At 34.9% G+C, this 26179-nt stretch overlaps 2 protein-coding genes and 1 non-coding gene across 3 annotated transcripts; 1 reads left to right on the top strand and 2 right to left on the bottom strand.

Annotated features, from left to right (window-relative positions):
• Window positions 1-532: 532 nt before the first annotated feature.
• On the top strand, window positions 533-7440 carry LOC144966033 (enkurin-like). Its single transcript, XM_078902023.1, has 4 exons — window positions 533-693; window positions 3487-3632; window positions 5326-5555; window positions 6708-7440. Exons 1-4 carry the CDS (start codon window positions 620-622, stop codon window positions 7023-7025), a joined length of 768 nt encoding a protein of 255 aa, XP_078758149.1. The 5' UTR covers window positions 533-619; the 3' UTR covers window positions 7026-7440.
• Trnat-agu (transfer RNA threonine (anticodon AGU)) lies at window positions 5999-6070 on the bottom strand. The gene has a single exon. It is a non-coding gene; the product is annotated as a tRNA-Thr (tRNA).
• Window positions 7441-11396: 3956 nt separating the features above from the next.
• LOC144966032 (uncharacterized) lies at window positions 11397-25492 on the bottom strand. Its single transcript, XM_078902022.1, has 7 exons — window positions 25350-25492; window positions 22222-22292; window positions 21694-21763; window positions 19599-19766; window positions 16386-16493; window positions 13902-13985; window positions 11397-13264 (listed from the first exon to the last, which is right to left on the bottom strand). The coding sequence occupies exons 1-7, from the start codon at window positions 25470-25472 to the stop codon at window positions 13097-13099; spliced, it is 792 nt and encodes a 263-aa protein (XP_078758148.1). The 5' UTR covers window positions 25473-25492; the 3' UTR covers window positions 11397-13096.
• Between the last annotated feature and the right edge of the window lie 687 nt (window positions 25493-26179).

The raw sequence follows: 26179 nt of genomic DNA, 5'->3' as shown, positions 1-26179 counted from the left end.
TGTAATCTTTCAATCAATAGATTTCTAGCATTACTATTAATATTAAGGGCATTCAGGGGATTTTATCCTCTGTCGCCCTATAGGTACCACATGTTATATGTTATATCATTTTGCGGCATCAACAGCAAGAATGTATTCTGTATAATACATTCTGACATATAAAACTTGAAGCGTGTGACCCATTGTCTCAAAATGTTATTAATGTAGGGATGAAGTATAGATATCAAAATGTAAATTCGAAGTTAAAATGACAAGAACCGTGGAATTTTGGAGTTTTATTTTCTATGAAATTAAGTTCATTCTCCTTCATAACGCGAATAAATAATCCCAAGTTGCATATTTTGGACTATAAATTGAATTATCAGCATCTGAACCATCCCGGCTTAATACAGTTTTGAGACGACGAGTCACATGAATTCGACTCGTGTTGCGAGAGTTTATGATACCAAGGGAGGTGACTACGATAAATAAACACAATTTAATAATAAGAGTAGTCTACCTTCCTGTATCCTTAGCAACACCGAGCCAGAAACATAGTTACGATCGTGTTGACAATCAAACGCCATATTGATCAAGAAAACTGCTGTGGGTGGGATACCTGTTGTATTGAAAACTGAAAATGTATTCATCAGACGAGCCAACAATCTACAGCTTGCTTACTGTCGAAGAAACAAAAGAACAAAAACCTAAAAGGTAAGTTGTGTTAGTGTTAGTTAGTGTTTGCAATGTTATGTTAGGCACTTTGATAACTCCAGTCCAGTGGCCGCCGATAGGCTCACTGTAAGGTGAAACTCGTTTTTTGGAACTTTATTTTTGACCCTTTACTGTGTTGGTCACCATGGCGTTATTTGTGAACCCAAGTGACTAATTTTGGTATCGTTATAAAGGGCACAAAACAAGCTTTCTAACGGTGTATTTCATTCTCAATTCCTGATTGTATTTCTCAGAAAACTTATGTAATAAAAATTTATAAATTTTTGAATTATAACAACTTTTTAAATTATGGATACATTTTAATTATACTTCATACATCGATAGACAATTAATTGAAGAATATCTCTGCCAAATTTAATAAAAATTGATATACTCGCTCATTATTTTATTTTTTCCGCCACCAACCCCACTTTTTAGGACAAAAACCTCATATTTTTTTCCATTTTCGTTTACCATTAATTTTTGCCATACTTTCCATACATGAAAATGATTTATATGAAAATAAAGCTTATTTTCTGACCTTTAAAATGATATCTAACACTTGCCATTTATTTTTTAATTAACAAAATTACTGAAAACAATAAGTGGGCCATGTTGACTGCAAGACTCAAAATTTCCCGATCGCCGCGAGATGCTGGTTTTGAGGCAGCAGTGAGATCACAGATTCTCTCTGTAAAGTTGACAAAAAATTTCAGTAGAAAAATATAAATAACTCTGGAACCGTAGGTCGTAGAGAAACAAATAAGGTATCAAATTTTATGTTTTTTCAAGTCCCATCCCCCTGACTGAGTCAAATCAAGATATTTTGAGTTTGAAAATTTTATCAAAGTGCCTAGTTATGTAGAGTAATTGAAACTTCTACTACGTTTCTTCACGACTGCATAAGCCTAAGCCTAACTAAGGACAACACACCTATCCTATCATCTACAACGTTGTCTGTCCTACTACTATAGACTATACTAAATATACTGTTGCTGTTTTATCTGAGGCAACATATTTCAGTTTTTGTCAAGGCCAATGGATAAACAGCGAACCATGAAACAATGATATGATATAATAAGTCCAGATTTACAGTCTTTTATCTGCTCTTGTGCATTCGTGAACGTATTTAATTCACGTCTCTCAAAACTGGGCATGCCACATAGTGGAAGGAGGTGTCTGAATTAAACTTTACAAACAGTATTTTTCTGTTTCACAATGAACGTCAAGACGGCACTTGAATGCCTGCAATGAAGGGGCGTCGACAACTGTTGAAGTTGAAGGCAGGCGGTTCCATTTGTCGACTACCCGAACTGAGAAAAAGTCCTGCCTAAGGTTTAGAGAACACCTTTCCTTGGAGAGTTTGAATCTATGTCCTCTGGTGGTGCTGGTGGAATCAAGATTGAGAAGGCTCATGTTTACAGAGTATAGATTATGCGTGTATTTGAACTTTGAACACTTCGATAAGGTCTCCTCTATCTCTCCTATACCGCATGCTCGGTATTCGTATCTTTTTCAGTCTTTCTGTATATTCTAGATCTTTGAACCCAGGAATAACCCTAGTTGCGCGTCTTAGAACACTTTCTATGAAATTCCGATTCACAAATAATTAAGGCTTTGATAGGAGAGACAATAAAACAATATTCATGAAAGTAAATAAGGGTTTATTTTAACTTTGATAATTATTTTATATTTGTTTCAGTTCTGACATAGACTTTTAGACGGTTTAAAGTTAAAGGCATGTTACAATCATCTATGGTCTACTGACTATGTATTGAAATAAATGTAGACGTCTATTAGACTTCTATAATAAATAAACAGAATGATAATGATAATGCCAACATATCTGGTAATGAATTCGTATAACAATTTGCAATAATCTATAGCCTACGACTACGACTTTTTCTCTTATACGAGTAAATTTTTGTAAAATGGATGGTAGCTAGAAACTATATATACCAAACAGGCACAAAGCGAAAATGTACCTTATCTTTTTGATTAACCCGCTTATCAAAATTAATGTATAAAGTGGCTTAATTCTGATCCATTATTCTTATATTTCTATGAAGAGAATGGTTGGGCGCTTGTGAATAAAAGAACACTGAAAATTGTTATATTTCATTAATCCACATATTTATTTATTTATTAATTATTGTTATTATTATTATTATTAATTTTTAAATTTTATTTATTTATTTGTTTTGTTTTGTTTTTTGTTTTTTTAAAGCATTCGCATGTGAGCTTTTCATTTCCGCTTTACATTTACATTTTTCATTGATGATTTGCTTCTTAAGAGTCTTTTTTTTTAAAAAAAAGACAATGAAAGAATGATATGCATAACCGGGTAATCACTGACAAAGAAATATAATTCTCATAAATCAGTACAAGCTTCGTTACACTATACTTATTTTCAATGTATAGTTTAGGTGCCATTCATGCTCAAAGTATGGTGATATTTTTTGTTCCCTCTCATATAATCAGATTGGGATTTAGTAGGTTGATTTTCGGGTCAATTAAGTGATCAATCATTTGAAGTATGTTCAGAAGCATAGGATAAGTTTAAGTTATTGCATGCGATACATCACTATGTCTGTCGTCAGTCCTAATCTAATGTTAACATACTCAACGGCCCCATCGACTTTGTCAGTTTTCTTACATGCTAATTTATCAGTGTTATTGTTATCCCAGTTTCTTTTTGTCTGTTTTATATTTTCTGTTTTACCACTCAGCCAACAATAAATATGTGTGTATTTTTTTTAAAATTATACTTTATTATAATAAATGTTCTTTTAGGTACACATCTCGATTTAGACAAAATGTCAAGCAAGAATATACCGGTGGACGTGGCGACTACAAGACCATGGGTCCCGCCAAAGTGGATGCACCACAACCAACAGACTATTTGAAAAAACATGAAAAGGAACCAAAACTCCCAACAAGTTAGTTGCTATTTAATTGCTTGAAATTCGAGTCTACAATTCTTTAGGTAACTTTCCACTCACTGAAACAAATGTCGTTAATTTCACACACTGGCAATAAGTGTTGTTGTACTGTGTTGGAGATGGCTAGATGGTTATTGCATATCATATTGTTGAAAAGCCAATAAACAGTATGGCCAGTGACTTGAGGTTCTTAATAGCTCACTTGGCAAAGCATTCATCTCACAAGTAAGGGGACTGGTATCGATTCTAGGTGCGGTCGGAAGTAGATTTGATGGAAAATACTTTGTGCAAATGTTCTGCCCAACGGGTAGCAAGCAACTGTTACTGTCAGTTTTATGCTAAAGAAACTGGGAAAATTCCTGGCTTCATGAAACTTATGGCTATAAAGACTTTATTATTATCATTTTTTTTTGTACTCTTGTAATCAGGGACTGAATCAATCTAATTTTTTTCTGACCAACTCATTGTGTATTACCGTAATAGATGAGTACTTGTTTCTAGATAATAATGGATATTGTAATAGCAGCAGTGTGAATATGATGCGTAGTTGGTGACTTGAAATACTATATATGTGACTACCGGTGTTGAACTGGTATTATGTCAGAGTAAAGCGGATGTCAACATGTGAATGTAAAATTAAAATGACAAAAAAATATGACGTTTTTGGTCATGCACAATGAAATTATTTATTTTCCTCAATAAAATATATAAAATTGACCCAGTATTCATGTATTTGAATATGAATTCGAATTTCAGTATTAGTATCACTCCGACATAACACAATTTTTGAGACGTTTGTCAAATAATACCTCTTTGAATATGGATATGAAGATATGATGAGCTTACAAGAAAATTAGTTTGAGTCTTTGATTGCAACAGTGACAGTGTTGTTTAACCTCGCCCCCCCCCCCCCCCCCCCATCCCAACAACATACACACACCACTCCAGATTAATCCCAAAATGCTTCTTTCATTTGGTTGCATGAAACTATAACAGATTTTTTATCATCTAAATTTACCCCTTTATAAGTAAGCTGAAACAAAAGACATCAATTATTAATGTACACTCGTTTTAAATCCATCACTCAAGATTTACAGACAATAGAAATGCCATGTTTATGTGTTGTTCAAGGTACCACATTTTCTATATGAAACCTTTAAACAACTGTTACATAATATCCACATCAGAAAAATCTGTTCTCTTAAGGTTTATATAAATATATATTATATTAGACCTGCATGGAGGATCATCGGAGTGTTTCTAACAGTTTATTTAACATTCAAGATTACAATAAGGGAAATATTATGTTTACAGAAAAAAACACCATAGATAAAATAAAAGCAAGAAGCACACTTTTCTAGAGTCCCAAATACCATGCTTATATTTGGACATCACATGTATCATTGACACATGGTCCTTGATAGCTCTCAGATACGCCATAGCAAGACCGTCACTATATTTCCACTATAAACCCATGTAGACCAAGACCACCTCCAGTAGAGAAGCTTTGGTATGGCTCTATATATTGCTCACCATGGCTGCCTGCATTACGCGCTTTCAGACATTTTTTAGTAAAAAGCTTTTACATTATTTACACATTTTAAAAATGTTTATAGTTTTAAAAGCCCAGTTTAGATTAACAAGATTCCTTCAACATTTCACTTATATTTTCTATTTTATATATCTACAGAGGAAACTTTCAAATATCCAGATGAAGACCGCAAAAGGCCATCAGTGCCAAAGAAAGATGATACACCATTGATGGGTCTAAAAACAACCAAAAACTTTATCTCGACAAATGCTGTAGAAAATATTACAGCTGTACCGAAACTTCCTGCCAAGAAATTTGTTGATACCCGTCATGGAGACACACACAATTTGATACCCTCTGGCCTAGAAGCTGTTTATGTACACAAGAAGGTGAGCATCTAATAAAATGTACTTAGTGTGAGACATCATTTAAGTAATGCAAAATACCTTTAAAGCTGCCATATCAAATTTGCACCACAGACTCAATTCGGGTGTGTAATGACATCACCAGGGTTCCTACCTGAATCCAATCATGGGTTCTAATATTCTGGATGATCCTATTTTTCTCGCACAATCCATAAGTTGGAATATTGGCGAAATATCAAAATATAAATGTGCTCAAAAGAATTTTGATTTTAACTGTTTTGACTTCACATTATTGATCAACGATAATAGTTTTAATGCCAAGTAACTTAAGGTCTAGTGGAATTGTGAAATCAGGGATCAGGCACCAGTGTAAGATAAAGATCTGAAAAAGTGTGTATGAAACGGTGCCAGACAAAGCAAGAAAGAAAAATACAAGGATAAAAAAAAAACATCCAAAAAAATCAGTCTACCTCAACTGGGGATCGAACCTCAGACCTTCTGATTACTGGTCAGACATGCTACCATTACACCACAGAGGCTTCCGATAGTTGGGACAATTTTAATACCTATATTCATCACAAGGCTACGTGTATTATGCTGTGAACCCTCGCTTGCATCACACAACTCAAACATTGAACTCTAGAGGACGGGGACAAAGACATAAGGGTAGCTCCATTTTTATTTTTGAAAATATCAAATTGAGAACAATTTACATAGGACCAGGCACACGCACAGGATCCCACTTAGAGGAAGACACTCAAATGCTTACATTATACATTAAAAACAAGAAATATAACAATACATAACAGAGAGATGATTTACAATGAAAAATGATCATGTCCCAAAACGAGAGATATCCATTTGACTGTTTCCCTCCCAGCCAAGGACTCCACCCAGAGAAAGGACAAAACCAAATAATCTCATTCCAAGAAAAAGATAGAAAGCAAGTTGGAAAACATATTTAGTGGTATAAAAGATACAGTACATGATCTTCCTGCCCACAATGGGAAGTTAAGAACCCCACCTAGTTGTTGGGAATCAAAGATCATATTATTTTTATTATTATTATCATTCTTATTACTGGCCTACTGGAAAGGGGTGAATAAGAGAAGCATTGTGAAGCACAACAAGCATGGCAAAATTATATAACTATGCTTCTGTATATTTATTTTTCAGGAATTTGGTGAAGTGCCAACCTATCTCGTCAAACGTAAGGAAGAAGTAAAGAAAGCCCAAGAAGAATATGACCAATACGTCCTAGACAGATTTAAGGTTGGAGCTCTCCGTAAATTGACAAATGAAGAAAGAGAAGCAATTTTGGATGGCCTGAAGGCCAACTGGGCTGATGTTCATGAGCAATACCAAGGCTTGTCAGTGGTCACCGACACAGCACCCAAGAAAAACAGAAAAGAAAGAATGGAGGCTCAGATGAAACAGTTGGAGAGGGATATTGAGTTGATCGAAAAGCATAGAACAATTTACATAGGAAACTAGTAAATATTTGAAATCTTTAACTTCAATGACATTCTCAGTGGTAAAGTCCTTGTTTTCTAAATTTTAATTGCAATTATAAAGCCTGTTGTGATGAAAATTATCTTAAGCATTTTTTTAAAAATCTGGACTGTGATAAAAATGAATGAAAATATATTTTCCCATTCAATTTTGAAAATGTTTCGCTTTTAAAATTATTTTATTATTTTTGTGTTATGTAGAATGAAGCATAACAATTAATATAACAAACTGTTCATTTTGAAAATTCTGAACTTCTAAAAATCATCTCACATCATACATTTATCAAAAACTCGCATGTACATATTTTAATGGATTTACTACGATGCCAATGCATACACATTGGCCATTGTGTATATTTTATTTCTATCAATGACAATAAATAAATTACAAATTCTAATTGCTTTTTACCTTCAAGTTGAAAGCTTTGTAAGTCAAATACATATTGCACATTCTAATCAAATTAACACAAGTTTGAAAGGACCACCCTGTGTAGTTATGACGATATGTGGTTTATTTGGTTTCACAGCATCTTTAAAACCTGGTCTGACAAACAATTTTACAGTTGTTTATTTATTGTGTCCAGCTTATGACTGTATTTATTTGGACCCATTGGGTAAGGAGTGACATTTTTTTTTTAATTTAGCTTTTTCAACCAGCATGAAAGTAGCACTTAGAGCAGTTCAGTCTGTGATCACATTTTATGAGGGACTTGCCACAATGTTATTATATAAGGGACGTTCGAAAAGAAACCTGAAAATAGGCATAACCTTTGAACCAACACGCAGCTTTTTACTTGTAAATACAGAGACATGGGAAATTTAATTTTCTTCTTTGTTTTTAAATTTCAGCAAAAACAATAAACTCAATATTAAACACTATTGGTTTCAAGGTGGTGACTCTGATCACAAAATGGTCAAAGCTGGAGTTGAGCGCTATTGTTCACTTTTTTTTTACAAAAGAAAGAACACCTGAAATTCATCATGAGAGTGCAATGTCTAATTCTCAGGTTTGTCAGTAGTGTACTTGTTTCAAAGACAGTCATAAAACGTATAACTCTAGAAAATGGACGCAAGTCTGGTCAACCAAAAACATCAAACAGTGATGAAAATGCTAATCGAGATGAACAGGTCTTTGAATATGATAAGAGTAAAGATTTGGGCAGTGCTTTGAAATTTGATATTTCAAAAGGCACTATTCATGAAACTGTCTTTGACATGCTGGGGTATCGGAACGTTTATGCCAGATGAGTTCCAAAAATGTCAATAGAAGAAGACAAGCATCAAAGAGTGAAAAGTTTTCCAAAACCTACTGGATCTACTATATCAATAAAACAGTGCAGTTAGGCACACCTCATTGGGATCTGGCTCTGTCTGTTTAGACCCATAAATCACCATTTAGGGAGAAAGGTGAATTTAGATCAGCATGGTGGTTGGGAAGGGGTTGTCTAAAGCCTGAGACTATTTGTTTGTTTGTTTTTAAGGGTTTTACAGCGCTTGCAACACATTTAGGCCATATCAGCGCCAGAAAAAAGGAAGAAAAGGGATAGGCAAAAAAATTCTAGAATTATAATAAAGCACCAAAGAAAAAAAAGACAAGGGGGACTTGGTTCAAATAGGGAACAGATGTCCAAGAGCACACTATCAGTATTCTTAGCTTGAGATCACCTAAAAGTCTCATCCAGACACCAGCACAAGATCCTACTGAGAGGAGCACAATTGAATGTTTACAAGATATGTTTAAGACAAAGAAATATAATTATCAGTACTTGAAAAGAGAGATGCTTTAAAAGGAAAAAGATATCACCTCCTAAAACTAACGTTATACATTTGACTGCTTCCCTGTCAGCCAAGGATCAGGACAAAACCAAGTAATCCCAACAAAGATTGGGGGATAGAGGACACAGCAAGTGACCTGCCCACTATGGGAAAAACCCCACCCTGAAGCCTGGGACTAATGAACATGTGAAAAAGAAAAGGCTTCGGAATGAATCCAAGCAAACAACGAATGGTTTGGATGCAAACGTTCGTTAACATAACAAAGAAATGGTCTAAACAAATAAAGAGAATGTTGTGAAAATCGTATCAAAGTGTGAATTCTCTGTGTTGGATGGAGTCTGAATGAAATGAAAGCCTGTTATGTTGGAGAGATAAGTGTGGTACAACATGTACTTATCTGCAGGTCTGATTACCCAAGTTGTTATGGGCTCATTGTTGAATGAAAATACTCTCAAACCAAAGCAAAATATTGTGCACTAGTACAATGTTAAAACAAGACCATAATTGTGTCAGATTATCAGACCTGCAAATAAGATGTGCTTGTGGCTCAATAGAAGACACAGCAAGTACCTCCCTGCCCACTATGGGGAAGATCGGGAACCCCATTCAGAATCCCAAGTCTCATTTGTGTTTTAACAAAAAGATGTCAGCTTAATGATTAGTTCATTATACTTTCAGTTTATTTATCAGTTGTTTTTTGTTTGTTTGTTTTTGTTTTTAAGAGTTTTACGGCGCTTGCAACACATTAAGGTCATATCAGCGCCAGTAAAAAAGGAAGAAAATGGGATAGTAAAAGTTCTAGAATTACAAATAAAGCACCCAAGAGAAAGTAAGACAAAGGGGAACTGGGAACAAATAGGGATCAGATGTAGATTCCAAGAGCATACCACCAATGTACTTAGTTTGAGATCACCTATAAGTCTCATCCGGACACAAGCACAGAATCCAACAGAGAGGAATACACTCAAATGCTTACATTATACATTAAAAATAACAAATATAATAATACATAACAGAGAGATGATTTACAAGGAAAAGAATATCATCTCCCAAAACAATAACTATGCATTTGACTGTTTCCCTCCCAGCTAGGACTCAGGCCAGGGCCAGGACAAAACCAAGTAATCTCATTCCAAGACAAAGACAGAAAGCATGTTGGAAAACAGATATAAGGGGATAGAAGACACAGTATGTACCTCCCTGCCCGCTATGGGAGGTCAGGATCCCCACCCAGTTGTTTTTTGTTTGTTTTGTTTTAAAGGGTTTGACGACGCTTACAACACATTCAGGTCATTTCAGCACCAGTATAAAGGAAGAAAATGGGATAGTAAAAAAAAGAGATTTACAATTGAAAGCATACAAGAAAAAATAAGACATAAAGAATGATTCAAATAGGGAAAGATGTAGATCCAAGAGCACTCTATCAGTGCACTTAGTCTCATCCAGACACTATAACAGGTCCCAACTAAGAGGATCACTCATATGTTTACAAAACATTATATATTTAAAAGCTAAAAAAATATAATAGTACATAACAGAGAGATGATATACAAGGAAAAAAATATAATCGTCCAAAACAATAACTATACATTTGACTGTTTCTCTCCCAGTCAAGTACTCCGGCCAGGGCTAGGATAAAACTAAGTAATCCCATTCCAAGCCAAGACAGAAAGCAACTCAGAAAACAGATAAAGAGAAAAGAATAAATAGCCTGACCAACAGCCCACCATAGGAGATGCATACACTGCAGTCCGCTTAAGATAAAGTCCCGGAGACCAGAAAAAAAAGCATTTTATCAGGAGACCAGAAAAAAAGCATCTTATCAATCAAGAGGAACAACTTTCAGCAACCCAAACATTTGTTTAATATATTTGTTATCCTCCTTTAATAAATATCCCCAGAAAGACAGCCTGTTAAGCTTGGCTATACCGACAGATTTTTTTTCGACTTATTTGTTATAAGAGTCATCTTTCCCATGCAACAGACATACGATGATTAAAATTGAATTGAGTATTTATATAGCGCAATATCCACTTAACGTGCTCAATGCACTTTACAAGGGGTCCCTGGTCAACAGCAACATTTAACATGTAGGACAAGACATGATGATCTAAGCACTTGGAAGGGCAGAGGGATGATTGAGACCCTGTCTATCCCAGTCCCAGTCGTGCAGATCCAGATTGATGATTTTATCTTATCTGAATTAGCTCTTGGGCAGAGTTTATCCTAAACTTCTCAAATAACTAATGATTTAGAGCAGAAAATCAGGACGCATTTTATCTTAAGAGGACTGCAATGAAACTAAAAGTTTAAAAAGTTTTATTTTTGGAAGGTGAATGACAATGTGAAAAGGCTTGTTTCTCATACAGTCGGACAAAGGATGTCCTATCATTCTAATATTCAACTAGCAATCCCAGCAACAGTTTTTATTCACCTTATCTCCTAAAACTTTTCTACTCTTTTAATTTCTTATTATTAAGTCCATGCTCCACTCACATTTCTGAGACAGAATCCCAGTCCTAAATCACTATTACCATTAATCTATATAATAATTAGCAAATTAATGACAACAACACACTTTTGAAACATTGTGATTTTTATATAATTCTTTATTACTCGTGTAATAGTAATCAAGTTAAATTTTCAACAATTCTAACAATGATGGCAACAACAAAAAAATCTTGCATCTTTTCAAAAGCTTGCCACTGTCTACTTTTCCAGAAAATCTAATGTAATGGTTCCGTGAAAAACGTCAAAAGGAGGATAATATTTCGCATATATGTGTGAATGGTTGTTTGCTTTTAAGGTGCTTTAAGGTTATGTCAATGCCAGTAAAAACAAAGATGACAGAATAATCATAAGATTTAGATCTAGCCATCAAGCCTCCTGACCACCATGGGAGGTCAAAGACTCCACCTAGTACTCAAAATTAAACATGGAAACAAAATACACATTGCTAAAATAATATCATTTAAACATGATGTTGGCATGGTGTAAAATGAATTGTGAAAAAATGGGTTTTTAAAGCAGATTTAAAGTTTGTTTGTTTTTAAGGGTTTTACGGCGCTTGCAACACATTAAGGTCATATCAGCACCAGTGAAAGGAAGAAAATGGGATAGTAAAAAGTTATAGAATTACAATTAAAGCACAAAAGAAAAGGTAAGACAAAGGGGACTTGGTTCAAATAGGAAAAAGATGTAGATTCCAAGAGCACACTATCAAAGTGTTTAGTTTGAGATCACCTAAAAGTCTCATCCAGACACAAGCACAGGTCCCAACTAAGAGGAATACACTCAAATGTTTACAAATCATATAATATAATATGTAAACCAAACATAATACAATGCATAACAGAGAGATGATTTACAAGGAAAAAAATATCATCTCCCAAAACTATAACTATACATTCGACTGTTTCCCCACCAGCCAAGGACTCCGACCAAAGTCAGGACAAAACCAAGCAATCTCATTCCAAGACAAAGACAGAAAGCAATTGAAAAACAGATGAGAGGGGATAGAAGACATAGCAAGTACCTCCCTGCCCGCTATGGGAGGTAGGAACCCCACCCAGAGATTTAAAGTTTGAGATTTTTTTTATTCCTCTAATGAATTGCACTAGGGTATTCCAGAGTTTACTAGTACGAGCAAAATAGTCTGTATGGACATTACTGAATTATTTTATCTATTGCACTCCAGGCCTTCGAGTCTTGCCATAGTAAATAAAAATATGTTCTTTTCCTTCAGTGGTAAAAAAATTGTTTTAATGCATGTGTTTATTTAGTCTGCATGATTAAGGAAAGAACACGATTTTATATCCAATGAAAAAATAAGACAAGCAAATGAAAAAATAAGACAAGCAGATAGAAACATTTGGATGGCAAAATAAAAGACACCACTGCGCTAAGAAATTGGATCCCATCTACCATTGCTTCAGACCTACCACAGACAGGTCACACACAAAAATTGTATATTTTAGAAAAATAGAAAACAAGCCCCCCCCCCCCCCCCCCCCCCCCCCCCTCAAATTTGTAAAAAAATCTCTTAAATGCATGATATTCATCATTATGTATACAAAATGTCACTTTAAAATGCTTGAGAATTGGTGTAATGTAACGCAAATAAAATATATAGCCATTTTTGGGAAAACTAATCACATTTTCTCTACTATTAATATAAAAACTTTTAAAATCTGAATCTGTTGAAAAAATAAATTCCCCCCCCAAATGTGTGCATCCAAATCAAATCTGTTCAAGTGGCAGGTCTGTTACTTGCATCTCTCATAACAATGCTTCTTCCTTTATGGCTGTTAGTGGTGTTTCCCCAGCATTGGACGTGAAATCTGTCGAATTGTTGACTCCATCTGCTGCTGCCTCTTGCTTTGGTTTGTAGCTACGCATTTCCCTCTCGTATCTCTCTTTCTCCTTCTCATACATATTATAGTATATCTAGTTGAAGGAAAAAGAACCAAATATATATTGTTTTAAAATGCACTCCATCAATTTCTTTAGCATGACAATATGTTATCTCCTGTTATATTCAAGAGGTTTGTTACTGATATATGCTAAATCTATACTCACTTGTGCACAATCGCAGTTGATTTAACCAATATAACAACAACAACAGCATTCATCAATTGGAAAAATGGAAACGTTTTCTGTTTGGTTTTCACTTTTACTACAACTAACAACACATCAGAGTGACATAGTTCAATGTCCTTAATTTGTTAAATTCAAGAAAGACATTGCACAAGTGAGGATAATGGTTAAGCAAATCAAATGGCACCAAAAAAAAAATAGCATTGATGTGCTGTGCAAGTGAATCTAGTTGAATCAATGTCCATCTGGTCAACAAAAAAGTAGTAGAAATCAGTCTGTCAAATAAAATCTTGTTCAGTAAAAACATTAAAAACTGCGATAGACTTAATTGAGAAAAAATATTATTATGAGTGAAAATTCACCCAATAAGCATCATATCAAATCGTCTACATTTACAAATATATGCAATTTGAGATTTATGTCTTACAGAGAAATATATGCAATTTAGGAAGAGCAACAGTTTATGATAACAATTTTATCCACTTACTCTCTTCTCCTCTGGAACTAAAACATTCCATTGTTGCGCCAAAGTTTTTGTGAGTTCATGATGTGCAATTTCTTCCTTGTGCTCCTATTTTGGTGTAAGACAAATATAAAAATTAAAAAATTAAATCGATTATGAATTTTCACAACAAATGGAATGGGACTCAGTAACTATAGCAGTCCAGCATCTCATTTACATTTTCATAAAAAGCACGATTTTGCCCTAATTTATAATTAATTTTCTGATCTGTCCACAGGCTTGTTAGAGCTGTAAATGAGCTCTATAAAAATTGACTGAAGATTAAAGTTTTAAAACAAATAAGGGCATCATTAGAGAGGAAGGTGATATAATCTAATGCATTAAAATGGTGGGTGTTATTACTTACTGGAAGTATGTCATTGATTTGACGTGGAAGGAATGTTAAATAAGCATGTCATTCGTGTAAATATGATTCACCAAAGACTAACAATGCCCCAACAAAGTTTCTACTGATGATGTAATCAAAGCTATAAGCTTTACAAACAAGAAACTTATTGTCACAATCAAGTATAAGCACTACACAAAGCAGGCTAAAAAATCTGATCATAAACTACAAACACAATGAGATTTTAAAGTATACAATTCAGATAAGAAATAAAGCAAAACCAGCTTTTGTTAATCAAAGACATCACCACTGCCGAATGATTCAAGTCAAATTCAAAGCCATACTTCAAACGTTGACAACGATACAAGAAAAAACCCATCTGGCCTCTTAAATTTTACTGATATAGTCAGAAAAATAATCACTATTATCATCTTGAACTTCCCGTCATGACAATTGAATTTATTCCTCACATCTTTATCAATGCTTGACAAGTCTAAATTGCAATCCACGAACATCTCAGGCATTATGAGAAAATTAAAATAATGAAGCAAACTTGATTTTCAATCAATAATGGACAGAAAAGAAAAACTGGAATAAATATGATTTCAATTTCAAATCACTTCATTGAATTAAGGAGAAGTGATTTATAATTATAAAGAAGAAATTTCAACAGACAGTGTGGAAAAATCCAAAGGGAAAAAAGTAGATACAGAATCAAATTGAACAGTGAACATCAAAAACGCTTTAGGAAAACAAAGGCAGAAAACCAATTTGCCTGGGATAGAATTACATACCACTATTGTACCTTAAAATTAGGTACCCAATCAGTGAAGAAACGATGAACCAGTTTGTTCACAACTCACGCATATGAAATGACTAGCCACATGTGGACATTTGTGTCCACCACCCCTTGCATGCGATACTCCACAAGGAGGTTTACATAGTACTTCACAGATACAGAGGCAATCGAGTTGTACGAATGACAATCATATAACTTTCCAATAACATCTTGGGGCAGCTTTGATCATTGCGTATGCAGAAAGTTATAAATTCCAGTCTAAATGTCTTCATCCCTCATTATATCCAACAGGTGGTCACAAGAGTTTAACATAACATTATATGAACACATTTATACAGCTTTAGTTCCAGTACTGTTCTAAACAAATCATATTGTCCATAAGGATCAATAGCAAAATATCCACGTCGTTTCATATATTTCAAATTTATACTCCATAGTTTAAAATGTCATTGTTACCAATAATTATTGTTTCAGAAATTGGTGGCTAAAAAAGAAACCCTTTATATTATTGTAATAAGTAAGATTAATGGCTAATATGTATTTAATACTTCAGGGTAATAACAGGCCTGTAAATGGTTGGTGAAAAAATTGTCGGAACTTTTTGAATAAGCGAAAATAGACCAATAAGACAAACATATGGATTAATTTATACACAACACAGATATGACATATCAATTGACTAGTCAAATCATGTCACTTTCCTAAATTCATAATACAATAAGAAGGTCCTTATTTTATGGTACCAAAAATAACCCCCCAAAAAAAATTATCTGAGAGAGTACACACATTTCTTGTCCCAGGTCTGAGTTAATTGTAAAATGAAAGGAAGAGAGCAATTCCTATAATTTTGAAGGATGTGTAGTGCTGGACACAAAAAGCTGCTTTATCTTCGCTTCTGTTTGTGTTAAATGTTTAAGCTGATTCTTTCGTTTATTTGAATTAATTCTTATAAAAGAAGAAGAGGAAGAAGAAGAAGAAGAAGAAGAAGAAGAAGAAGAAGAAGAAGAAGAAGAAGAAGAAGAAGAAGAAGAAGAAGAAGAAGAAGAAGAAGAAGAAGAAGAAGAAGAAGAAGAAGAAGAAGAAGAAGAAGAAGAAGAAGAAGAAGAAGAAGAAGAAGAAGAAGAAGAAGAAGAAGAAGAAGAAGAAGAAGAAGAAGAAGAAGAAGAAGAAGAAGAAGAAGAAGAAGAAGAAGAATCAAATAAGTGATTCTGCTTGATTTTAGACATAACATTCAATAACAAAAGCAAAAATTTAAAAAAAATGATTTTAAAAAATATAAAAACCCAAGAAAAATTTTTTTAAAAGAAGAAGAATTTCTACAAACCTTTAAGTACTCTTCTTGAACTGTAGCACGTTGAGTTTGACAAAACATAAGGAAAGCATTAGCTGGCTTTTTGGGTGCATTGGGGTCTTTTTCTTTCTCTGTTTTTATCTGCATAAAAAACACAGAAATAAAAATCTAGTTTTAACACAAAGTAACATTTTTTTTTAAAAAGTCCTTCATAGCCATTCGGCACATGGAGCTGGAGTTTATCTCGGTGTCTATAGCATTAAAACGGACAATACATGGAGGCTAGCACCAAAGTATGGAAAAACCTGTAAAAATGTCTGACCACTCAAAAAAGCCTGGACACAAATTACAATTTTTAAATACCAAATACAATAAACAATAGCGGGAGAATTTCAAAGGGGAAACAGGAATTCCCGCATACAAAATCAAATCTGTTATGGACAGTACAGAGCTATACAAAACATAATGTCACCAGCCTCATTGACTTTTTTTTTTCTTCACATCAAACACAACTCCAAAACCTATTTTGTGGACAATAAAGATTTATCGCTATTATTATTACTAAATCAAATGATGTCTAATGAAAATATACAAATAGCTCTGTAGTTGGTAGAGATAATGATGATGTAGTGGTGGTTGAAATAATGGTAGTGATGATCGTGTGATGCTGGTTGTTGGAGTAGTGGTGGTAGTGATGATAATGTGGTGGTAGTAGTGTTAGTAGAGATGATGTTGTGGTGATGGTTATTGTAGTGGTGGTAGAGATAATGATGATGTATTGGTGGTTGTAATTGTGGTGGTAGAGATGATATTGTGGTGGTTGTAGTAATAGTGGTAGTGATGATGTGATAGTGGTGGTTGTAGTTGTGGTAGTGATGATGGTGTGGTTGTGGTGGTAGTATTAGTGGTGGTATTGATGTAAGTAATGGTAGTGGTTGCAATAACGGTGGTAGTGATGATGATGCGTTGGTAGTTGTAGTAGTGGTTGTTGAGATGCTGATGATGATGATGGTTATAGTACTGGTTGTATTGATGATGTGGTGAAGGAGATTGTAACAATGTTGGTAGCGAAAATGATGATGCAGTAATGGGAGTATTATTAATGGTGGCAGTGATGATGTTGATGTGGCTATGGTTGCAGTAATGGCGGATGTCATGATATGGTGATGGTGGTTGCAGGAGTGGTGGTAGAGATGATGTGGTAGTGTTGACTGTTGTAGTGGTGATGATGATGTGGTGTGGTTGCAGTATTGATGGGAGTGATGATGACGATGTGGTGGTGGTAATTATGATGATGATGATGATGATGTGGTAGATGGTTGTAGTAGTGGTGGTGGTGGTGATGATGATGATGTGATGTTGGTTGTACTGGTGGTACGGGTGATAATGATGTGGTGATGAAAGTTGTAGTGGTGCTGTTGGTGATAATGATATTGTGGTGGTGGTTGTAGTGATGACGATGTGGTTGTGGTTATAGTGATAATATTGTCCAGTGGTTTCGGAGCCATAGTGTTAAAAAAAAAAAATATTTGCAAACATATAATAAGATAAGAAAGAAAGAGAGAGAGAGAGAGAGAGAGAGAGAGAGAGAGAGAGAGAGAGAGAGAGAGAGAGAGAGAGAGAGAGAGAGAGAGAGAAGAGAGAGAGAGAGAGAGAGAGAGAGAGAGAGAAGAGAGAGGAGAGAGAGAGAGAGAGAGAGAGAGAGAGAGAGAGAGAGAGAGAGAGAGAGAGAGAGGAGAGAGAGAGAGAGAGAGAGAGAGAGAGAGAGAGAGAGAGAGAGAGAGAGAGAGAGAAAGGTAGAGAAAAATCTAGAGAGGGAATTAGACAGTGTGGCAGATTGAAAAAGAGAGAGAGGAGAGAGGGGGGGGGGGGGGGGAAAGAAGGTGAGAGGAAAAGATAAAGAGAGGGAGGGAGGGGAGGGAGAGAGAGAGTGAGAGAGAGAGAGAGAGAGAGAGAGAGAGAGAGAGAGAGAGAGGGGGGGGGGGGGGGGAATAAACAGGTGAAATCTTAGAAGAGTTGCAAAGTTAACACAAATTATTATATGCCCATTACGCACAAAGTAAAAGTCCCAAGTTTTAGAAACTGGGCGAGTCCATTCTGTTTTACTGGGAAAGGGTGGGATAGGATATTATTTCACAAATACTGAATCCTTCTATTTTCAGTAATTAATTTCAATGATGCCCAATAATATGAATATAAGTGTTTGTGGACGAGACGATGATGTGGTGGTTGTAGTGATAGTAGTAATGACAACTATAAGTTAACAGTCGTTGTAGCTGTGATGATTATGTGGTAGTGGTTGTTGTAGTGGTGGTTTTAGTGGTGATAATGACGATGATGATAAGTTAGAGGATGATAATGTGGATAAGGTGGTCATGCTGGTGATGATGAAGTGAGAGAAGCCATGTTTTGATGAAGTTATGATTATGACTCATGACATTGTATAAATGGTGGAGGCTTTCCATAAAAACATAAGACCTCACTGAATTTGACAGCAGTTTCTTGGTAACCTGAAGTACAACCTATGTAGTAAGTATTACATTGTTTTGAGAAAGTGACATGAAAGGAGTATTATTAGGTATAACAGAAGTAAACGATCACTGTGCATGCGCAGACAGCTGTGAGACAGGCTGAAAATTACCAGTGATGTAAAAAGGTTTGCATCTGCATGAAAGATTTTCCAGCAGGGCCAGAATGGGTTAACTTCTCAAAAAATATTACCTGAGCGGAAATCATCATCATTCTTGTATGGGTGACAGACAATTTTAATATCTCATCATGTTTATTATTTTCACTTTTTAACTCATGGACATTGCACAAAACTTGACCTGACGCCTATCTCTGGTTTTCAATATCTTTTTGTCAGTTTGGATCCTAATTTGAACAGGCATATAACAGGCATATTCTTATCTAGATCAAACCAGTAAATCTTATACAATTTTTGTTTGTTTGATTTATTTTTTTTTTCAATTTTGAACTGCTATGATCTTTACTCTTGAACTTGAGCATGCTGTTTGCTTTTTATGTTTTATTAATGCGATGATGCCATTTCAAGAAAAGAGTTTACATGATGCAGGGTAAAAAAGAAGAAAAAACAACAAACAAAAAAACTTGCATCAAGAGAAGCTTTCATTTGACTCAGGTTATCAAAAATCTATGGGCCTAATTAAAACAAGGTTTAGTAAACCTCAATAAAATTAAGTCAATGTAAAATATCATCATCTCACAAATTTATATAGCCCTCACCTTTTTAGATTTAGTGTCTAAATGTCCCAACCCATGGGCCTGTAAGAGAGGCTGTATAGAAGATAATGCTGACTTAGGTTCCAATCGACTCTTTCCTTCCATATCAGAGTCAGAGCCACCACCTGGATATGAAGGGGGAGCTCTACCACCCAATAACAAATGATCCTCCTGGAAAATTCATTTTAAGTGTTTCAATTGAGGATACTGATGGAAATGTGGAATATAACTTACGATTTAAAATATAAATATCAGAATCATTGTCACATTTTTTAAAAGATATGCTTAAAAATGCATTTTAAAATCATCATCATTGCCTTTTTCACCCTGGGTCAGGGTATAGGCCACAGACAAACAGTTTCCATCCTTCCCTATCCTGAGCTATCTTTTTAATCTCATTCCAGGTCTTACCACTTCTCTGTATATCAGCTTCTTTAATTCTTTTCCATGTTCCTCGTGGCCTTCCCCTTGATCTTCTGCCTGAGGGTTCCAGTCCAATACTTTCTTTGTTATAGTGGAGTCGTTCTTTCTAAGCGTGTGTCCAATCCACCTCCATCGTCTTCTTCCTATTTCTTCTCCCACTGGTTTCTGCTGTGTTCTTTTCCATACTTCTTCATTTTTTATTCTATCCATCCATTTTATTCTGAGTAGCTTACGCATGCACCTGTTTACGAAAATCTGGACCCTCCTTATACATGCCTGAGATGCATTCCAAGTTTCACATCCATACAGTAGGACAGACTTCACATTTGAGTTGAAAAGTCTTAGCTTTAGTCGAAGGGAGATATCTTTAGTTCTCCAAACTCTGTTCAAAGATGTGAATGCAGCCTGTGCCTTTCCTATTCGTGCTTTCACCTCTGCTTCCGTGCCTCCATCCTTGTCAATTATACTTCCGAGACAGCAGAAAGTGTCTATTTCTTCGAGTTCCTGATCTTTTACTTTGATCTGCTCCCTTTGACGTGTACCTATCCTCAAGACCTTTGACTTTGCAGGGTGAATTCTTAGACCATTTTAAAATAATTTTTAGAAATTCTTCCTATCATCTATTGTTAAAAATGTCAAAATCGGACCAAAAAAAGGTCTTGCTCATATCAATAAAAAAAAATGTGATGAAATCTTAATTTTACATAGATAAATGTCAGGTGCAAATTTCAAACATTTCCAACCATTAGTTCATGAAAATGTAATTTTTAATGGAATAAAATGTAGTGTTGCGTCAAATGTGACTAACTCAACTACAAAAGATTCTCCCATAATGATTGTTGGATCCAAAATGCACCAACAGCATTGCTGGGACCTCCCTCGAGGTAAATCAAATTGGAATGAACAAAATCAATGTTTTTCAATAATAAAATTATAATGAAAAAGAAACGAAAACACAATGAAATGGACTGAGTTGTTTACACCTGTTTATAGCTTTTGTCCCTGGTTACCTAATCATGAACTCAACTCCCCAACTGAGCACAAAGGTCACGCGTGACCAGATCACATATGTAACCATAATACTACAACAAGGAATATGACATAGTTTTCTCTCACAATTCCATGAGTTGAATGAGATATTTCTAGTGGAAATCATTAGCTGGGAGATTATACTATTTGGGGGTTTGTAGAAGAGAGGTGAACTTTATATTGATGTCAAAATATATGGGTTTTTCCATCATCAACTCATGAAAATGAAGTTACCTAACCTCATATAAACAATGATATTACTGGGGATAAAAGTATTTTTGATCACGAAATAAAAAAAAAAAATATTGTCATAAGTAGCCATAGATTGAAAATGTGGATAAAACTCAAAATAAAAAATGTTGATATTGACTGTCGATTTTCACAGCCAAGATTCCCCTTAAGGGTGACACAGAATAGTGGCCAATCCTTTTGGAACTACTATGAAGAGGTGCCCTTTAAGAAACATTTCTTAAAAAGATAAAAATATCAATCTGGCCCAATGATCTGATACTGTTTTTTATAGTTTGTCAGTAAATAAACATTTAGTTATAATAATACATTGGGGTGCATGCAAGTTTGTCTACTTATGATACCATATTACACAAGCATAATATTTAGGGTCTCCATTTACAGGTACAACTTTTACCTCCCACATGTAGGGAACTTGGGCATCCTTGTAGTTGTCACCATGTTCATCTAAGCGATTTGTTATAATTCTGAGGAGAATGAAATAAATTGACATATGGTGCAAAAACATTGTTTTAACTTACAAAGTACATACAAATAATAAATATCTATAAAACCAAAACTTCAAACTATGTTTTAAAAATATTTTATTAACGAGGATAAAAATAGAATTCATTTTGTAAGATTTTAAAATTTAGCAAAAATGCATTTCAAAAACACCATATCAACATTGTGTTTAAGAAATTTGGTGACATCTGCTTATCCCTCTTTTAGTTAAATGCAGACCTGGCAGTAAAGTTTAGAACCAAAATGCCTTTTAACTGTGAATTCCTCATTTCAGTCATTTAAGAACTAAAGTTGTCAGATGAGAATAAATATATACTGTTATTTGATATGGGAAAAGATCATTTCAACTATGGATTTCCTGTTTGCCCACGTTCAAATTTTAGTGCCTTTACATTTTAAAGTGCCAGTATATAGCACTTACCTTTTATCTCTCTTGCATCTTTTAATCAATTTCTTTACATGCTGGATCCTATTCACCATTTTTTCATTTGACTGAAAAAGTGTTGGAAAAATAAATTTTAAAAGTGAGGTTAAAATAATAAAAATATAGTTATCATCACAGCTGTTACTTGGGAAGACATTTTAATTGTAAAAGACGCAAATTGGAACAACATGTCTGTAATAATTATTTTTTGATAAGACTCATACTGGTTAATCAGAATGCAAAGCAGTAAATTGGAACAATTCTAAAAATTCATCAAATAAATCTTTTAAGTGTTTTCTACCCGACCCCCCCAAAAATGTTGCTATCAAAAGGTATAACAATGCTTTCATCCCAGGCTTAATAGCGTTACAGTGACTAAACTCCCTGTTCTCTCTCTCTCTCTCTCTCTTTATCTCTCTCTATGCCCTCTTGTTTTAATATTTGGCAAGAACAGCTAAGGTGGCAACCCAGTCCCGTTAAGCAAAACAAGACATTGGAAGAGACCTCACAGCTGATGCCCAATTTGCAATTTTGAAGCACTTACACTTTTAATTTCCAACATCATTACTCCTAACCAAAAAAAAAAAAGAAAAACACTTTTAATGCTAAATGAATGTTTATGTTGTGCTAAAAATAAACCTGTTTTCCAAGGAATGAGAAGCTGAGTTGAAATAAATAAAATTTTAAACCCTTGTTGGATCAAGGCTAGAGTGAAGTACCCCTTTGTGCCACATTAGCCATTTGAATAAATAATCTGGTGGAAAGATCCACCCAAGTTTCGGGTGTCGAATTACACTAAAAAAAAAATAAAACCTAGTACCTGTAACTAACCCTAATAGGAAAAAAAAAACAACAACCCTTGGACCGTTACTACGATCTGTAACTAACCCTAAATCTAATTTTTTTTTTAAAACAACAGTACTACCTTTCAATACTTCAACGATAACAGCTGTGGAGAACCAAACCAATGGTCATGCTAGGAAATTTTATACTTTTAGCAATCAATCAAGGTTTATTCTACAACTTTTGATTTTTAAAATGCTACTAAAAATTGACAAATTGAGTATAAATGTCTGATAAAAGATCCACGGTTAGAATAATATAAAGTACAGCTATTTCGAGGAACATGTGGAAGGCTTCCTACCTCCACAAAAAAACATGATCATATGAGTTAAGGGAGAACCCTCACCCTGCAAGTTGTGCCTTCTAACACTTACAAACAAAATGGCTTATCTCCAAGGTAAACAAAGTGATCAAATACGACCCAAAAAGACCTAAGGGGGGGGGGGGGGGTATCTTTTAATTTTAAGATTTTAAAAGTGATATATATTTGCACCAGTTTGCCACCAATTCATGCTCAGAAACGGAACAAGGCCAAACAAAAAAAGGAGCGATCGGAGAGAAAAAAGGAGCGATCGGATTCGACATGTGCAGCTAAAAGGAACAAAATGAAAGGTGGGCTAACCTACTGAGCTGTCTATCCACACCAATATCGGTGTGTATCTAAAATTCATATATGAGCTAGATAATTTTCTTCCAACTATGCTTCCTTGATTCCTTGTTTTGATAGTTATTTTCATCTCTGATTTGAATAATATGTTGTTGGATCTAGTTTTGTGGAAGTGTGATAGTAAATTGTATTGTTTTGAATGAAGAAGACAGGAAAAAAGCAGATGTGGTCGGTTTTGGAGCGAACAATACCTAGGCCTAGGGATTCATCCGCAAAATAGGCAAATTCCGGATCATCATCAATATCCCCAAAATTGTGGTCAGAATGAACAAAATTATTGAAACAAAAGAAGATCAATAAAGTTAACAGGTAGGTAGGTAGAAAAAATGTTAATGGTTGGTGGACTATGAACCGATTTAATGATTAACAAGTTTCTTGCTGGTTGAAAAAAGAAGGTGAATTGTCAGTTTGACTTAAGTGCAAAGTCTCAAAAACTAACATTTCATTGTTCCATTTACTTTTTTTTTTTAAAAGGCAGTGTCTACGTACACGGTAACCGGGCACCTAGCCTCAGGATCTACTTACACGGCAACTCCGGTAACTGGTTTGCCGCTGCAATACAAGCAATGGATGGACCTCGCTCTGTGTGTGTGTGTGTGTGTGGGTGTGTGTTATTAAAAAAATCAAACAATGCAATATAACCCATTAAAGGTGAGATTCAAGGTTACCATGTATGTTACTGTTACCGTGTACGTAGATCCTGAGGCTTGGTGCCCGGTTGGTAACAAAAATAATGATACCATGATATCTGCGATATTCCTCTTTATAATGAAGTTATGCATCTTTAATTGAACCCCCCTAAAACTTAGTAAAAGTGAACAGCAATTTCCAGTCATAACTCTCTTATGGGCGAGTTGCGTCACAATTTGACTCCCACTGCTGCTGCTCACTAAACTGCCTAAAGTGACCGTGTACGTAGACACTCCGTTTTTTAAAAGCTGGATTTGGCATTTGAGCACTATTTGCTTTCATCTTGTGGTAAATAAAAATATCACTTGATCTTAACTGATTTGGGACACAAATTACCACTGGCATTTTTGCATTTTTTTCAGAATATTTTTTATTTTTCACGCCTATCTAGTTTGGCATAATTTTGCATAAAATATAATCTTTCTGCTAATTTGAAATGTGTCTGCCAATAACGAAAAGGCCAGGCTTTTGAGTTATTGCTAGACAAGGTCTGCCAATAATCAAAAGCCAAAGTATTTTATCATTATTGCCAGACAGGTGTCTGCCAATAATTATAATCATTTTTCTTTATTGGCAGATATATCTGGGTCTGGAGTCTGAGGAGCAGAATAACGATAGCCCGCCGCTGCCGCTAGGGATTGTTGTATCTACTTGTACTAAAACTAAAAATTGACCCAAATTTCTGTTTAGAGTAGGAGAGTTAAGTCATGTTCATGTCGAAGTCGCCTAGATGAGCGGGGGGTTCTTATCACGATTCAGATACTTCTCTCTAGGTAACGTGATTTGTAGTTGTAGTCGGTAGAGGACCACACAACAGCAGTCAGCAGACTCAGCAAGAGAGCAAGATCTTGTCTTGTTCTCGACTTCTTAGCGTTAAAAAATCTATATCACTCTTTCACTTCTAAGGCATTGATGGAAAAAGCACCTGTTGAAGTTGTTCACATCTTTTTCTTAAAGCAAAATATTTTTTCAAGAATGCTGTTTCTTTCGACATGGCATCCACTTGTTTCCTAAGATTCTCTGCGATTTCGGTCTCTTGATCATCCATTTTTAGTTCACGGAAGCACAAAGTGAAAGAATCGAGCAAATGTAAAATTCGTATCGGAAGTAGTTCAATTAATTCGATTTATTTTATTTCATTACTATTCAGGACTGAGGCTCTCTCTCTCTCTCTCTCTCTCTCTCTCTCTCTCTCTCTCTCTCTCTCTCTCTCTCTCTCTCTCTCTCCATCCCTCTTTCTTTTATTCTTTCTCTATGGTAACTTCAATATTCAGCAACTGTTTCACTTTTTCATACTCTATCTCTCTCTATCTTTATTATTCCTCACTTTCTTTTTTTTTCTCACGCGCGTGCGCGCGCGCACACACACACACACACACACACACACACACACCGATCCATTCGCTTTCAATGTGTTGCATTTGTGGTAATCTGACATTAAATAATAGTATCATCATTATCAATTGGTCCATCAATCTAACAATTAATAAATAAATCAGTCAATCAATCAACCAGTCAGTCCTTAGTTTAGCTGTACCATATGAAATATTCAACATTTTAATCGCCGATGGAACGAACGTTGATTTGTACTTGTTAGTTCTACATTTAACATGACAAAACCTTCTCCCAGATGGTAAAAGACTGAATTCATGGTAATAATGTTTTTTATTGTTGATAATTGCAACTGCTTTTTCATGAAATCTTTCTACGCCATCAAGCTGATGGTTTATTATTTTTGCTGCCTCTTTGATAAAT

Source organism: Berghia stephanieae, chromosome 2 (genome assembly GCF_034508935.2).
Source record: "Berghia stephanieae isolate SIO BIC M18660-M18661 chromosome 2, UCSD_Bste_1.3, whole genome shotgun sequence".
NCBI classification, from domain to species: Eukaryota; Metazoa; Mollusca; class Gastropoda; order Nudibranchia; family Aeolidiidae; genus Berghia; species Berghia stephanieae.
Note: the sequence above shows the minus strand (reverse complement) of the source record. Positions and strands in the feature narration are given on the sequence as shown.

What these genes read in the sequence shown, in the direction of transcription:
- LOC144966033 (XM_078902023.1), top strand. Translation starts at nt 620, where the DNA reads ATGTATTCATCAGACGAGCCAACAATCTACAGCTTGCTTACTGTCGAA. An exon ending in AAAGAACAAAAACCTAAAAG is followed by an intron (nt 694 to 3,486) that starts GTAAGTTGTGTT and finishes ATGTTCTTTTAG; the next exon opens with GTACACATCTCGATTTAGAC. An exon ending in CTGTTTATGTACACAAGAAG is followed by an intron (nt 5,556 to 6,707) that starts GTGAGCATCTAA and finishes TTTATTTTTCAG; the next exon opens with GAATTTGGTGAAGTGCCAAC.
- LOC144966032 (XM_078902022.1), bottom strand. Translation starts at nt 25,472, where the DNA reads ATGGATGATCAAGAGACCGAAATCGCAGAGAATCTTAGGAAACAAGTG. An exon ending in AAGTTCCCTACATGTGGGAG is followed by an intron (nt 19,767 to 21,693) that starts GTAAAAGTTGTA and finishes TGAATTTTCCAG; the next exon opens with GAGGATCATTTGTTATTGGG. An exon ending in TTCAAGAAGAGTACTTAAAG is followed by an intron (nt 13,986 to 16,385) that starts GTTTGTAGAAAT and finishes ACACCAAAATAG; the next exon opens with GAGCACAAGGAAGAAATTGC.